Source organism: Brassica napus, chromosome C3 (assembly GCF_020379485.1).
Source record: "Brassica napus cultivar Da-Ae chromosome C3, Da-Ae, whole genome shotgun sequence".
NCBI lineage: Eukaryota > Viridiplantae > Streptophyta > Magnoliopsida > Brassicales > Brassicaceae > Brassica > Brassica napus.
Window position 1 is genome coordinate 68,652,207 of NC_063446.1, and position 14,505 is coordinate 68,666,711.

The 14,505-nt window shown below is 34.5% G+C and overlaps 2 protein-coding genes and 1 long non-coding RNA gene across 4 annotated transcripts; 2 read left to right on the plus strand and 1 right to left on the minus strand.

The window, feature by feature from the left end:
- Positions 1-1,621: 1,621 nt before the first annotated feature.
- On the plus strand, positions 1,622-6,949 carry LOC106434042 (probable protein phosphatase 2C 61). Its single transcript, XM_022697726.2, is given in 6 exon segments — positions 1,622-2,622; positions 2,624-2,822; positions 3,650-3,901; positions 4,581-4,698; positions 4,808-5,031; positions 5,301-6,949. Coding segments are annotated over 6 exon segments (1,059 nt in total). The 5' UTR covers positions 1,622-2,551; the 3' UTR covers positions 5,496-6,949.
- LOC106434030 (glutamyl-tRNA(Gln) amidotransferase subunit C, chloroplastic/mitochondrial) lies at positions 6,630-11,291 on the minus strand. Of its 2 annotated transcripts, XR_007320482.1 has the most exons (7): positions 11,011-11,291; positions 10,909-10,949; positions 10,764-10,819; positions 10,360-10,411; positions 10,166-10,255; positions 10,005-10,053; positions 6,630-6,977 (listed from the first exon to the last, which is right to left on the minus strand). XR_007320482.1 is itself a non-coding variant. In XM_013874867.3 (6 exons), exons 1-5 carry the CDS (start codon positions 11,233-11,235, stop codon positions 10,180-10,182), a joined length of 450 nt encoding a protein of 149 aa, XP_013730321.1. In that variant the 5' UTR covers positions 11,236-11,289; the 3' UTR covers positions 9,714-10,053; positions 10,166-10,179. The 2 variants fall into 2 exon arrangements, 1 of the variants encoding a protein (XP_013730321.1); XM_013874867.3 differs by lacking the exon at positions 6,630-6,977 and having other exon boundaries at positions 9,714-10,053; positions 11,011-11,289.
- LOC125583454 lies at positions 6,984-9,768 on the plus strand. Its single transcript, XR_007320483.1, has 2 exons — positions 6,984-7,656; positions 7,762-9,768. It is a non-coding gene; the product is annotated as an uncharacterized LOC125583454 (long non-coding RNA).
- Positions 11,292-14,505: the final 3,214 nt, after the last annotated feature.

Genomic DNA, 14,505 nt, shown 5'->3' on the forward strand with positions numbered 1-14,505 from the left:
ATGAGTAGTCATCTCTGTGTCTCTTGCTGTACCGTCGCAAGAACTTGCGACTCGGAGTTCAATACTTTTTTTTTTTGGTGACAGTCGGAGTTCAATACAATTCAACTTATTTGTGAATAATTTTTGTTAAATTCTCTGAGTATTATACATCTAACTACGGGTCATTTATAATGTTGTCCAGAATTTGAATGTCATTTATTAAGTGCCAACTTCTGAAAGTATTTTACATTGCTATGGTTATTGTTTTTGCTTTCTTGGTTACAAATATGTTCTATACTAATTCAACTTTATATTGTACGCTGAATTTTTTCTTGAAACATGTAATAATAATTAACTTAAGATACGCTTAGACTTATACCAATGAACCCATCTTAAATATTATAAGAAGCATTATGCTTACGACGAACCTTAGAGCAACTCCGATGGTGGGTTTTTACCATGCAGTTGTTAAGTTATATATTGGTGTATGTATATAAAAGTATACTAAAATTCTTGGAAACAAAACCAATAATATCTTATTTAACATATTATTGATTGAATTTCCAAGAATTTTAGTATAGAATTAATTAAATAATAATTATTATATATACATACATTAATATGTAACTTAAGAACCCCATTTTAAAAAAAAACTACTTTTGGAAATGCTCTTATTGGATTGCGTAAATTACTATTTTATAAAACCAAAGTCTTATTGTTTTGTCAACAAAACCGTCTGTCGTAAATATTATCTCCATACGAAAAGAAAAGATAACAATAATTTTCTTTAACTAATGATTAGACGAGCAAGCTTTACACGGATGAAAAAAACTAAATTTACCTACATGAAAGCAATGCTGAACATTTCAATTTCATCCATCAAAAGTTAATCAATTAAACTAAAAGAAAATGGTATAATAGCCATTGTTTATCTTTTTTCTTTTTTCAAAATTCGATGATTATTCTAATCTTAACACAATTTTACATTAAACATAATTTAGACAAAAAAATATTACATATAATCCGTGAGTACACGGATCAAATATGATATTCTACTTAGCATTTTCATAGAAAACAGCCCGGGAGCAGTCCTAGTAATAATAATAATAAAATAACGTTGCCATGCATGCGGCTTTAGGAATTAGGATGACGATGCCAACATGCATGACATCGGTTCTCACACGAAATCTCTGTAGAAGAACCATTGTTTTACAGCCATTGTATAATTTTAATAGTATGAGAAAATGATTTTTTAATGTTTGACTTAATTAAATTGGGAATCTAACTAATCAAAAGATTGGAATCCTACAAGATCACACATCATGTGCCTCTCTAATTGAGTAGCGGGGTAGTCTATGAAAATAAAATAACGCCGACTTGTTTATTATGTTGACATTACATCTCACAAACTGGTGCAATCCACCTGGCCAGAAGAATCTAGTCTACTTATTATATTTTGGAGGCAATTTGGCACCATCGGTTAATATAAACCGGCATTAACCTAAGCGGTGATATACCGTCTTAGCCATAATATATGTATTCACCAAGCTGGTATATGTTCATACATAGATACTATAGTTCTGAAAAGGAGACCAACTAGTTCATTACTATATATAAAAATAAATTATACAGTTGTTGAATAAAAAGGATATGGGAGTTGACGAAGTTATATCGTTTGATATGTCCAAAAGGCCAGGAGAGACCGTCCTAATTAGAAATTTAGAACTTACAAAGAACACTTCATTCTGTTTTACAAATTCAAAAATTACAAATATCATTTTAATTCACTTAAACTTTTTATGTGTATACTATTGTAATACAACAGTGGAGAACAGGAATTTATTAATATTGTTAGCAATCTTTCTTTGTTCGCACATTGAGATGCATGACTTTTAGTCGTTTAACTTGCTGGCAATGACGAAGAACAGGAATCACATCGGTAAATTTCATTGATAACTTGAAACTCCTATTAATATTCTCGAATAAACCAATTAGTAGTTTAACCAAGATACTAATCACACGTAACGCCACAGCACCGTGTGTCCTTTCAGTAGAATATTGGGATGGTCCAAGTTGATATTTTTAACTAAATAAGTTAACTACATTTTCTTGTTAAGTGTAATAACGTTACGTATCGTAATTTACTCTGTCGATAATTTGGAGTATGAGTGTAATCTCTTTTTGCCCACATGGTCGACTCATTTTAGGTATTTGATTCTAATTGGCGGCAGTTATTTATAAATCGTCTATAGAAACTAATCACTTTGGTATTGATACTTATGTTTGTATTTATATATATACATATATATATAAAAAATAAAACGTGAAAATAACATGAATGAAAAAAACATTTTTACGTTACTTCATGTTTATATATGAAAATATTGTATATTGACATGTTAAATGTTATGCAACCTCTGAATAAAGCTCGACCGCGTAGAATTGAATCCTTCATCCTAAATGCCAAAGATACAAGTCATGGAGATAAACATATAATCCATATAATATAATCAATAACTATATATTTATATACTGCCGATTAAGATTCACGAAAGGCTATATAAATGGGTATATGCATACGCAAAATCGTGTATCAAACTCTTTCATTTATTTGATCTCCTCTCATTTCACACATATACAGAATCTACAAAATGGGATTTTGTTTCTGTTTATCCTCAGGAGGATCAACAGATGGAAACCAGATTTATGAGATAAAAGATTATGGACAAGAAAATGCAGTTTTACACTCTGAACAACACGATCATGTTCATCAAGGCTTTGGCTCTGTCTCTTCTTTAGCTGGAGGAAAGGGCTACAATCAAGATGCTGCCGTTCTCCACCTGGTATTTGATTATAATCCTTACCATATTCTTACAAAATAAGTTTTTCTTAATTTTTGTGTAATCTTATGGAATTGCTTTGTAATTATTGATTGACATACGACAATATATATACAGAGTTGATGTTTCCTTATACATAGTCGATATTATTTACATATATCTTCTACGCCAATACCCTCCCTCAAGTTGGTAGTACGAAATTTCGTACACCTAACTTGAACAAAAGTCTTTCAAATGCTGGTCTTGGGAGAGCTTTAGTAAATAAGTCAGCAAGTTGTTCTTTCATCGAGATGTGCTCGGTAACAATGGTTCCATCTTGTACAACATCTCTAACTTGATGACAATCTGCTTCAATATGTTTCGTTCGCTCATGGAAGACAGGATTCGCAGCAATATGAATGGCGGCTTTACTGTCACAGTGTAAAGGTGTTGGTCGAGAGTTCTGAAAGCCAAAGGTCTTCAAGAGTGCATGTAACCATTTTATTTCACGCAAGGTATACGCCATGGCTCGATATTCTGCTTCAGCAGAAGAACAAGAAACTGTCTTTTGCTTCTTAGTCTTCTAGGAGATCGGAGAGTGACCTAAGTAGATGATATAGGCTGAGAGAGATCGTCGTGGATTGGCCCAAGTCCCTCGTGACCCTGATCAGAGAGAAGATTGGAGAGAAGATTGGCCCAAGTCCCTCGTCAGGGTCACGAGGTGACAGATAGGAGAATGACCTAAGTAGATCAATATTTTGCATTCTTAAAAATAACTTTATATTCAGAAGTGTAAATATATGTTTGTCCAAAGCAATCTCTTATTAATAAAATGAATGGTAAAATTGTAGGGATATGGAACAGAAGGAGCGCTGTGTGGAGTGTTTGATGGTCATGGTGAGAAGGGTGAATTGGTGAGCAAGATAGTAAGAAACCAATTGCCATCTTTATTGTCAGGTCATATGAATAACCATTCAGTGACTCGAGACTGGAAACTCATTTTTGAAACTACGTTTTTGTTGATGGACAAAAGAATTCTTAAACTCAAAAACACCCTTGATTGCTCTTCCTCTGGAACTACTGCTGTTCTCGCCGTTACACACGTAAGTTTCTTGAAAATCTTTCATGTTGTTGCCGTTTCATATTAAATTGCGTTTTGACCTAATTATTCCAAGTATCATAAGCAATACCTGTCCAAACATTGTAAATTTTGCTTATGACCCTAAGCTTTATAGAAAAATACATAAACAGTGAAAATTTCTGATGAAAAATTATAAAACATAATTCATGTGTCCTAATCAACCGCTCATGTGGCCTACCCTATGGATCGACACTGATCATAAGAGCACCAACAATAGAAAGTTCTACCCATTCTATTTCTAAACATATATATGTGTATTCTTTTATACTAGTATTTAATGGTCGGGTCCTTAATTTTATGGAAAACTCAACCCAAAGTTTTAAAAACAATTTTTTAAGAAATTTTGGATTGGTTTCTCGTAAAAATTAAAAGCCCCACAATAAAATATTAATATTAATATACACATACACATATAGGTGTGTTTAGAATTCTAATGGGTAGAACACCCATTGAAAGTGCTCTAAGTGATGTTTTGATTTTCAATGCAAAAAGAGATAATATTTTCTTCTTCTAATTAAATGTTGTATGGTATATATCCCGAAATACAGAATTATAATTTTGTAACATTAAGCAACAATATTTGAACATGATGTTAATATACTCATATAAGTTTGTAATATTAATCAACAATAATTGAACAGGGAAATCAAGTGATGGTGGCAAATCTAGGAGATTCAAGGGCTGTGATGATTGGAACAAGTGAGAATGGAGAAATCAAGGTGGTTCAATTAACCACAGACCTGAAGCCAAGTGTCCCTAGTAAGTTGGTGATGCTAGGGAATAGGGATAAAGCGATGTTGGTAAACAATGTCACGTACCGGTTTTATTAGAGGAGCGCTCATCATTTTTGGGTTAATTACTTTTGTAGGCGAAGCCGAGAGAATAAGAAAACGCAACGGAAGGGTCTTGGCATTAGAGTCAGAGCCACATATTCAAAGAGTATGGCTTCCACATGAAAACCGGCCCGGTCTAGCCATGTCTAGGGCTTTGGGTGATTTCGCTCTTAAAAGCTATGGTGTCATTGCGACTCCTCAAGTCTCTACGCATCAAATCACTTCTCGCGACCAGTTTTTGCTCCTTGCTTCCGATGGGGTACGTATAATAATAATAAACTGTTAAAAGTTTTTTTGACCGGTCCTCAGCAGAGCCAAATGATTTTTTCGTCTTGAATCCCAAAATTTCTTGAGTTATATATATGAAACACCAAATTGTAAAAAAAAAATTTACTAAAGTCTTTACTAAATTGGTTAAGTCTTATAAAATTTCAAAGCTGACCTATTCTTGACGACAAACTAGAAGCCAAATTATAAATAACAATATAACTTTTCTCTCCATGTAAATAATGATTTTCTTTTGTATAGGTGTGGGATGTACTTAGTAACGAAGAAGTGGCTGTGGTGGTGATGAAGTCAGAGAATGAGGCAGGAGCGGCCAACGCGGTGACAGAGGCGGCGGCTAATGCATGGAGACAGAAATATCCGACGGTTAAGGTTGATGATATCTCTGTCGTATGTCTCTTTCTCAACAAGAGGCTACATCCGCAGCCACGTATGTAATCAAACAAACCAGCTAGCGAAAAACAAACAAATAACGACTAATCAAAGAGGGATGCCACGATTGCTTACGTACACTTCTGTGTTTTGCCTGTTAGTGTGAATGTATGCGTGTGTATATATATATATAATATTTGTATGTTAAGTCGTGTGATTATTCATTAGAAAATAAATGATAGATGATGTTAGAAGTGGTGTGTGTCGTGGGATAAACGTAACGAGGACTTTGACATTTTGGACAGACGTCATAGGAATCTATGTATTGGAGCTTACCGGAATAATTCAAATGTGCTTCCAGACTCTTATGTCACTGCTGTATAAATTAATGACAACATTTAACGAAGATATTTTTGTAGCAGAAACAGCTGAAGAACATAAACTGAGTTTCAGAACATGAATACTTTATTAGACATTGAGTAAAAATGATCTTGTCATGAGAGCTTGAAGTAGCACTATGCCACTATATATTGAGATCAACGACTACACTAAGCTTGGAGTTCTTTGCTCAGACAAACTGTTGTTTATCATTCTGTTAGTTTGTGAAATTCAGCCGCCTTAAACTGATTACTCTGCACGTACTTAAGAATGCATTTCTCAAATATTCGGACTGGAATGTATGTTTGTATTGCTGTTTTGATGATGTGAATAATTGTGTCTATGCTCTCTTTTCTTCTACACCAATCCACAGTATACAAAAAAAAAACACATGTTACCAACGACGAATTGACCTATTAGCTAAAACTCTTAAACATCTAGTTGGGATCTAATAAATTAATTTAACATGATTTGGTCTCTGTACTAGAGATACAAGCTTTCGGACCCAAAACTTCCACATATTAAGACAAAATCAGTGTTTTCAGTGTTTCCAAAACCGGATTGGCCGGTCAAATCATAACTTGCTTATCTAGCCGGTTTCAAATTGTATTAATAACTAGATATGTATTTCACCGTCAAAGCTGGATCAAACTCGCTAAAACCAATAACCCGATTCAATATCAAAACCTGGGTTTTTTTAAACTAAGTGAAAAATAAAACAAAAATCAAATTTAAATAATTTTATATGAAATCATGTTAATTTGGATAATTGCCTATTTAAAATTAGTCATGATATTTTATATTAGTATTATAATTATGATATTGATAAAAAAATATTATATAAATTAATATATAATTTTATATTTATGCTTAATTATTAAAAATCTGGTTAAACCAGTTGGACCGGTTCGACCATTGACTCGGTCACAATGCCGAGTCATGCCATTGGACAAAACAACGTTCAACATAAGGAATGCTATGAGCTTGTGTGTTGTAGAACAATGGACTGGCCCGGGTTTAAAAACGATCACCGATCGAAATGGATGGATTGAGATTATAAAGTATCACCATGTTGTAGAGTAATAGACTACGCGAGACTTGATAATGTAGAGCAAGCTTTGCTCTCTCCTAACCAGTTTTTTTTTTTTAAAGAAAACAAAGAGATGGTGGTAGGGGTGTCAATTGGTTGGGCCACCCATGGGCTAACCCATTCCAAACAAACATGGGTGTGTGATGGTCATACCCAAATAATTAATGGTCCAATTGGGTTAAAAACCCACTTTGCCCATGGGTTAACTGGTCCAAACCAAATGGGTGTTGGGCTGGCCCAAAAACTTAATTTCTAGGGTTTAGAGAATTTGAGAAAAAATCAATCAGAAATAATTTTTCCCGATTCTTTTCTTCTCTCTCGCGATTCTTTCTGCAACCAACGATTTTCTCCTCCCAGATTTCTCTTCGTCTACTGTTCTTGTGTTCATCAATCCATACGATTCTCTCTTCCCTCCCATCGATTCCCTTCTTCATTTCTCTACAATTTCAGGTATGATTCGATTTTAGCTCTGATCTCGCGATTTCTCTACTTTCTGTGTTGTGGGTGTTGTAGGTTTTGTGGATGATAATCTCGTTTCCATTGTTTACTCTAGTTCTGATGATGATGATGAATCGTTTAGAATATTGTTTTGTTTTGGGTTCAGAAATGATGCACACTTGAGATTTGGTTTTTGGTTGACGTGTATTGTATTTCTCTTTAAATGCAAGTTTCGTTTCTGCTCGGAGTCATCCCTGTCTTCATAGCATGGATATACTCAGAGTTTCTGGAGTACAAGAGGTCTTCATTGCACTCTAAAGTGTATGTATTTGGGGAATATTCTTTGAATTGTGTACTTATTTATACAGCTCTCTTGTTATGGCCTTTTAACTTTGCTTTGTGATTCTTTGCTGGTTGTTTGTGTAGGTTATTGAGTTAGACTGTAGCAAAGCAATACTCTGCTCGGCAAAGGATACCTCCACCTCCTGAAACTGTAGAAAAACCCTTCAGAGCCTTAATCTTTGACAGGTATCTACTAGCTTTAGGAACAAAACTCAGAGAAGAATCAAGCTTTGGTGATCTTTGTCATGTTCTCTGGTAGATTTAATATGTATTTGCTTGTGTGTGGGATATTTTGGGAAATGAATCAGGAGGTGGAATGGGAAATAATTTGAGAATTTTGATAAAAATTTTGATAAAAATTTCAAAAGTCTGTGCGGGGTAACATTTTGATAAAAATGAGGACCATTGCTTGCTCCACTTCAGACTTTGTATTCCAAATCTATAAAGTATGTATAGGTGTGGGAAATCTATAAAGTATGTATAGCTTGATAGAGCTATAAAGTTCAAGAAGGCACTAGGTAACTTGGCGGATGCAGAAGCGAGTTATGTGAGTTTTCCCTCATATTCTGAGTGGAGGAGAGCAGAAATGATTTGTGAGCTTCTAAGGCCATTTTCTGAAATTACAGATTTGATTTCTGGTTCTTCATACCCAACATCAAATCTGTATTTCAATGAAGTTTGGAAAATTGAGTGTTGGTTGAGAGCTCATGCGAATTTCAGTGATCCTATCATTTGTGAAATGGTGAAGTGTATGAAGCTCAAGTTTGATAAATACTGGGAAGAGTACAACGATATCCTTGCAATTGCTGCTGTTTTTGATCCAAGACTGAAATTTGCCTACTTGGAATATTGTTTCTCAGTTTTAGATCAGCCTAATTGTAAGAGAAGATTGGCTCATGTGCGTTCAAAGATCTATAAACTATTTGGAGCTTACAAGAAAAACCAGAGAACCAGTAGTGCTGCATGTTCACAAGTAGAAACACAAGATGTTCCAGCCGGTTATGGTGTAAGTTCTGTTCTGGAGTTATTTCTGATAAGTGTTATTACCTTTTGATATCATATACGTGATGATTAATCTGTTTTTTTCAGGGATTCTATGCCTTTTTTTCTCAGAAAGTTGTTGGTAGCGGAAAGTCTACTCTTGATATATACTTGGATGAGCCATTGCTCGACATGGCCGCTTACAAGAAACTGAATGTGTTACATTACTGGAGAGAACTCAGCTCGGTTCAAAGAGTTGGCAGTAATGGCTCGAGAGGTTCTGAGTATACCAATAACGACAGTGGCATCGGAATCTTCATTTAGTATAGGTAGTAGAGTTCTTAACAAGTATAGGAGCTGTCTACTACCTACTAATGTTCAAGCTTTAGTGTGCACAAGGAACTGGTTAAAAGGATTTCCTGAAATTGGTAAGTGTTGGTTATAATTTATTCATATAATAAATATTAGAGCAAGAAAGTGTGCACAAGGAACTGGTTAAAAGGATTTCCTGAAATTGGTAAGTGTTGCTATTGATCAGTACTCTTGCAAGTAACTCATTCGAGTTTGTGGGTTTAGTTTGTGGGTTTAGTATTGAGTTAGTATAGAAAGGAACTTGACTAACTCACACTGATCTTGTTATCTTTGTTCACACTGAGCTTTTATTCTTTTGCTTGTGACAAGCCAATTTAGTGAGTGCAAGACAGGTATTAGAGCAAGAAAGTCAACAATATTTGGGGATCAATATGTGCATTTCAACATCAGCATCCCTACGCAAGTCTCCATACAACACAGTTATTTTGCTTGAAATGTTAATGCTTGTGTTGATGTCTCTGCCCTTACATACAAGTTATGAGAATCATTGAATAACTCCAAGTTGCTATCTTTTTTCTTTCTTGCAGGCTGAAGACAAGTAAAGAAGCTGGAAGCTGGAAGCTGGAGCAAAGTGAATCATGATATCAGAGTTATAACTTTTTTTTTACATAAAACAGAGAGTTATGAAAAACTAAAGTCTATTGAATTTAATTTACATCACATTTGTATTCAGAAATTTTCAATGACATTAAAATTGAGTTTAGATTGAGTTTATACAAATTTTCTATAAGTATATAAGTTTGTAAATTGAGTTTACAATAATTGATTATGAACAAAATTGAGCTAATTGTTAAAAAGAATAATAATGGGTGGTCTTGGGTTATTTCCAATGGGTATGGGCTAACTTGGGTGTGGGTGTTTTTGGGTATGGGTATTAAATGGGTGTGGGTGTTTTTGGGTATGGGTGTTAAATGGCCCAACTGTACACACCCATTTGGGTGTGGGCCGCCCAACTTGACATCCCTAGATGGTGGAACAATAACCGGAGCTGAGAATGAATCTCTTCAGCCACACCCGAAGAAGCTGCACAAAAAGACACACACACACACACACAAAGATTCTTAACAAATAAAAGCTAAATATCATAAGCAGATAAACTATGAATGATTCCTCTTCGATGGATAGAGTAGAATACCTGACAAAAAAAAGTCACTCTTTGTTTAGTACTTTAGGTACTTTCAAATACACCTCATCAAAGCTTGGAATCGAAGCTCTTATACTTTCCCTGTATAAGAAATATACAAACTTTAGTAGTAGATGGGTTTCGTCCTAAAACAAGAATCAATTCTACTATATTCTAGATGGAAAAAAACTGCATGAAGATCAAACCTGTTCTCAAATGTTTCTGGAGCATCCTCTCGCAAATTCCCACCTTCCATTTCTACAAGATATTTGTAAGAGATCAGAAAGGATCAAGACATTGACATTGACATAGGCAGAGCTATAACCAATATGCCTCCTATGATTTTACCAAGAGAATGTGGTAAGACTACAAAGACTCAAGTCCCTAATCTCCAATCAACTTTGCTTTCAAAGATCTGTCCACATGACTCCACTCAAAACATGATCAAACTCATTGATTCAGCAGCACTCACGAGATGGATGCAACAAAACTTAGCTATAATACACTCTTCTTTCTTCCCAAAGTTTCACTCTTTCATGAATGTTACATATGTGCAAAACATTACGAACACACAAAACAAAGAAGAAAGTTGTGTACTTTAAACACAAACCTGCTCTAATCGCTGGCTCCACACTGCTAACATCGACTTGCTGAAGCTGACCAAACCTACATTTTCCACCAATATCGCAAAGACAATAGCTTTAAAGAATTACACAACACGAAACTATCTACAGACACGAGTTTGGATTCATTACCAGTCGATGACTTGACGAATCTTAGCTCCACATTCCTCAATCTGAACAATAATGAGAACTCAATATAGAGAAAAACGTAAAGGGTTAGTAAAAGGGTTACACCTCGGATGGGGTGAGAGAGATTCGAGCTGTCTCAGCTAGACGGGATACGTCCGGCGGCTGAAGAACGGAGGGGTTCGTGTCCGACGAGAAGCATCGAGCTATTGTAATATGTCTTTGGAACTTGATACTTGAAGAAGAAGACGAAGAAGGAAAGGTTGAGACTTTGATTCTGATCATGCGTGGTGGTGAAGCAGATAGAACGGCAAGCAAAGCTCTGGTCGCCATGGCTTTAATTGAAAACTCTCCGAAGACTACTGAACATGATGGATAGGAGGAGTAGGAGGATAATTCAATTGAATCAAAATTTCTAAACCGGTTTTAACCGGTACGGTTACAAAAACGATTTAGGATGATAGTAAACCATCAGTAATATGTGTGCTTACAGCTTAAAGAAGTGGGGAAACTGAAGAGACGAGACAAATAGTCTTAAACTGAAGTGAGGATTGATGACATGTACTTCTTAGTTGATAATCACCATACCATATCCTCTTGTGGTTTTGAATATTTTTTGCGGTAAATGTGAGAGGATATATATGGATGATAGCTGGGAGTTTTAAGGCACAGAACTCATATGAGGGATTGTGATAGGTGCATGTTAATTGTATTTGTCACAGAAAGTGAGGTTCCCAGTGAGAAAGAGCAGATAACAAGACCCAGAAACAGAATTCGGTACCAAGCAATGGCGTGAGAAGGAGCTTAAAATGTTTTGTTTATCTTCTAACATAGCCCGGAGATTTGCCTCAATGTTAAAATTGAAATTATTGTTTATGGCATCCACTTTTTTTATAAACAATTAAGAGCATATATTTTTTGTATTAGTCTCCTCCGCTATTTATGCTTAGTTAATAAACCTCTTAAAAGATATGTATAAAGGTGAAAGCTTTGTAATATCTATATATTAAAGAAAACAAGAATTTATATAACAAATTTTTCTAACTTAAATAACCAAAATAGTCCATTTTAAATTGATAAACATAATAAAATAATTAAAATTAGTTATGGCATATATCAAATTTTGGCTATTTTATATTCATTTGAGTATATCATATAAAATATTAAATAATTTAGTCATTTTATCGCAATTAAAATAATTGGTTAAACTTAAATTTTAAGAATTTGTTGATGAGTATTTTGAAAAAAAAAATTAAACAGTTTGATGGTTTAGTTTTTATTTGTTTTAACTATATGAACATTCATCACTATTGTAAACATTTTTATAATCACAGGCATTTTAGTCTAGTTTGCTTATGGCAAATTTTAATTTTGGCATGGACTGATGAATGTAGCCATAGTCTCATGTCTCTGGCTCTAGATTTTTTTTTGGTTTGAAGTGAAGAAAACCTAGTGGTAGTTTGAACTGATTTCTATTCAAGACCCACTGAAAGATAGAATTGAGCTTCATGAAAGAGATAGTATTCACTTTATGTATTTATATACAAAACCTATTTTATTCATCTTATAAAATTTTCCCTTTTTCATTGATGACCAAATGAAACAATAATTTCCTTTTTACATATGCTCATGTATTTTATTTAAATTATATTCATATATTTACTATGTGAGAAACTCAGAAAAATTATATCCTATCCTTTTATTTTTTCATATATTTGCAAACAAGAACTTGATTAATTTATAATTCAAAAGTTGTATTAACACTATTTTTACATTTAATCTTTAGAGAGTATATAATTTTTTATTTTATTTGTAAAAACAATAATGAAAAGTTGAAAGGTTAGAGTCTTGTAGAAATTATATTTTCTATTACTGAAAGTGAAAGGGCTTTAGAAATGTTTAATTATTTGTAGTCTCGTTATTGGTACTTTTTTTTTGACAACATTGGTACTTTTTTATTCAGTAGAATTTTAATAATTATGCAAATACAAATATTGCCTTTTTTAGAAATATTTTATATCGAAGATCCCAACTTTGTTAAAGAAAGATTTGGTTGGCATAAAAGTGGCCGCCGGATATACTGCATAAACATTCTTAAATCATATACAGCATACAATTCTTAAAGCAACAATATACTATTCACTAGTGGGCCGTGTGGCCCGTTTATTCTCGATCTCAGCTCAGAGTAGAACCCACCACTTCGTTGTCGGCCCACGCTGGGTACCCCCTTTATTTTCTTTGTGCGTCTTGGCGTGGCTTTTTATCTTATTGTTAATTTTCAGTATATAAATTTTATTTTTCTGAACCTTTAGTTTCACGGCTTCTACTTTTTAAATAAATTTTGTTTTTCTGCTTGTGTCCGTCTGGACTGTGGACAATTCAGTACTTTAAAGGTGTTTATAACGTATTGAATTAACTTTATAATAACCCGAAGATGTATATTCTGTAGTAGTTCGTGAACTACTACTACAGGAGGTAGTACATGCGTGTGTTATGAAGATGGGTTTTGTTGGAGTTCGTGTTGTTTGATGTCCGTGGGCTTGTTAAGCTTGGAGAAAAAGCAATATATTTATTGGGAGATTTACATTAAGTGTAAAGGATATTACTTGAAAAGGAAAAGGCAAGAGAGTTATTCCTTAAAAGAAAAAGGAAAGTTGCTTAAGTTATCTTTGGAAGAACTTGAGGAACAAGTTCTGGTTATCTATTCAAGGAGGATGTGCATCTACTAAGAAAGTTGTCTCTGCAAAAAGAAGAAAACAGAGAGATCATTGTTTGGTGCTTGTGTGATCAAGCTTTTGGTGTTGCTGCTCTGCGTTAGGTGCTGACGTAGTTGTTGAAGCACTTCCAGAGTGTTGGAAGATTGAAGTCTAGATTCAGGGGGAGTTTAGTTCGGGATCAGGGTGATTCTGATAAACAAAAGTCTAGACTCTAGGGTGAATTTTAGCTTAGGATTGGGGTAATCCTAAAGGATTCTTGTAATAGAAAAGATTGGTGTAAGACTTTCTTGTTCTAATGAATTCGAAAAGAGAAAAACTTGTGTCTTGTTTATTTCTGCATTTTACTCTGACCTCACTGCACTTACAATTGGTATCAGAGCGGGTCACCTAAGTTACTGGTGAAATCATAAATGTGATGACAGAAACTGGTTTAGGAAGAAGGACATACTTTCAAGTAGATCTCAAGGATTGATGGAGAGAGCTAAGTTGCCTTTCAAGAAGTGTTTCTCATGGAATGGACGAAACAAATCTTTTATGGGGATGGTTGATGATAACATGAAGGAGAAAGAAAGAAGAGGAAGATTTTGTGATTCTCCAAAGGTTCTACAGTTCCTTGAATGCAAAGGTTTTGGGCATGTAGCTGATGAGTGTGCAAATCTGCATAAGCGAAAGAAGAAGACAATCACCAACGGTGATTCTAAAAGTGAATCTGATTATGGTGAGGAGCTAAAGAGTATTGTGGCGTTCACAACTTTTATGTCTGGTTCTAAGACGAAATCTGCAGTGGGATCTGCATCAGCGTCTATGACAGGGTCTTCATGTGGAGGTGATGATGATGTTGGAAGTGAAGATGATGATGGTGGAAGCTTTGATCTTGCTGGGAATT